Source organism: Otolemur garnettii, unplaced genomic scaffold (genome assembly GCF_000181295.1).
Source record: "Otolemur garnettii isolate 467f Iridium unplaced genomic scaffold, OtoGar3 scaffold00058, whole genome shotgun sequence".
NCBI classification, from domain to species: Eukaryota; Metazoa; Chordata; class Mammalia; order Primates; family Galagidae; genus Otolemur; species Otolemur garnettii.
The window spans coordinates 9949213-9950720 of record NW_003852453.1 but is presented as its reverse complement, the minus strand read 5'-3'; the positions used below and the strand labels follow the sequence as shown (position 1 = coordinate 9950720).

The 1508-nt window shown below is 54.2% G+C and overlaps 1 protein-coding gene across 2 annotated transcripts in view; it reads right to left on the bottom strand.

Annotated features, from left to right (window-relative positions):
* Positions 1-1508, bottom strand: part of DRC7 (dynein regulatory complex subunit 7) — a 30167-nt gene that overhangs the window by 26759 nt on the left and 1900 nt on the right. For both annotated transcript variants that reach the window (XM_003792579.1, XM_012806825.1), the window contains exons 2-3: positions 673-910; positions 104-278 (exon numbers count right to left, since the gene is read on the bottom strand). In XM_003792579.1, the coding sequence (XP_003792627.1) occupies positions 104-278; positions 673-875 (378 nt within the window). In that variant the 5' untranslated portion in view covers positions 876-910. The remainder of the gene's footprint in view (positions 1-103; positions 279-672; positions 911-1508) is intronic.

Below are 1508 nucleotides of genomic sequence, written 5' to 3'. Positions count from 1 at the left end.
TCTGTGATTTGGCCCAGAGACCTTGGGGACCCAGCCCCACCGCCCTAGTCCCTCTGCTCTCAAGTCCCAGCCTCCCAGCCCACCTTCCACACCCCAGCCTTACGGGCACTTCACACTCGTTCAGTGGGTGCAAGAAGAGGGGCACGCGGTCCGGGCATAGGTGGCTGTACTGGCGGGAGAAGTTGTCTGCCACCAGTAACAGGTGCTCCTCCTTGGGTGTGTTGGTTTTGTAGGAAAGGGGCAGCGTGGAGACGTCGATGGTGTCCTTGGTAAAGATCCTGCTCCGTAACAGGGTGGGATTAGCTCGAGTGAGGCCAGGCCCAGCACCTGGGAACCCAGGATACACCTGAGCTGCCCGTGGCTCTGCCCCTTCCTCATTTAATACTCACAGCTACTTAGAAGGCAGGTTATCATTGTTATCACCTGCACTTTTAAATGGATAAGGGCACTGAAGCACAGAGAGGTTGAGTGAATTGCCCCAGGTCACACAGCTAGTGAGGGGCAGAGTGAGGACTCAGTCTGGGCAGTCTGAAAGCAGAGCCTTCACTCTGAACCACCTCCCTCTATGTCCTGATCCCCTCCTAGCCACTGCTCTGACTGGCTCTTCCCATACCCAGCCCTGATCTACCCTCGCCAGGGCGGCTGGACTAATGCCCCCTCCAACACACTCACGGCGGCTCTGTTAAGATGGGGATCTCAATCTCCGAAAGCTTCCTCTCCAGGTCTCTGAGCATCTCCTGTGTCATGATGATTTCTTCCTTCCGCCCCTCCGCTGGCCTCATTTTCTCTATCTTATCAGCCCGTTCAGCTCGCTCAGCCGCCTCCTCCCTCTCAGCCTCCTCCTCCTCCTCCACTTTCTCCTTCAGCACCTCCATTCTGGCGTCCCTGGCTGTCTGGAGATGGGGCGTCTCTGTGGGGAAGGGGAATTATACTCAGAATAGCCAACAGCCACAACCAGAGGCGCTGCTGAGATCACTTGCGTGTGCTGGGAGGCGTGGGAGATGGTTTGGGTGGTTAAGGTCACCAGAGTGGAAATGACCTTAACCTTCCGATCAAGGAGAAAGTCCCTGGAGCTGGCACACCTATAACACCTTTCTAACTCTGGCATGTCTCCCTGCAGGCCTCAGGCTGGGAGCTGGTATTGGGGCAGCACAGGGTTGCTTTTTTTCAGCATGATTATTTTGACAGCTATCTTCTTTGGGGGGAAGTGATGTGAATGCTGTAGGGATTGCTGGGATTGCTGTAGTATTATGAAGTTTCCTATTTAGATAAGTGAATTGGTGCAGCAGTTCTCAACCTGTGTGTCGCATCCCCTTGGTAACAATGAAAATACATGTGGCGTTAGGAAGGTTGAGAACCGCTGATTTAAAGAAAACCATTCCTACTAGTAAGGTGATACAGCACATGTCACACAAAAAAGGTGACGGGCCTATATCTCATCCAACCAAACTGGCAACTGAGGCACAGAGAGTGAGGGCAGGGCTGCCATCCAGGCACCTGGACGGGGG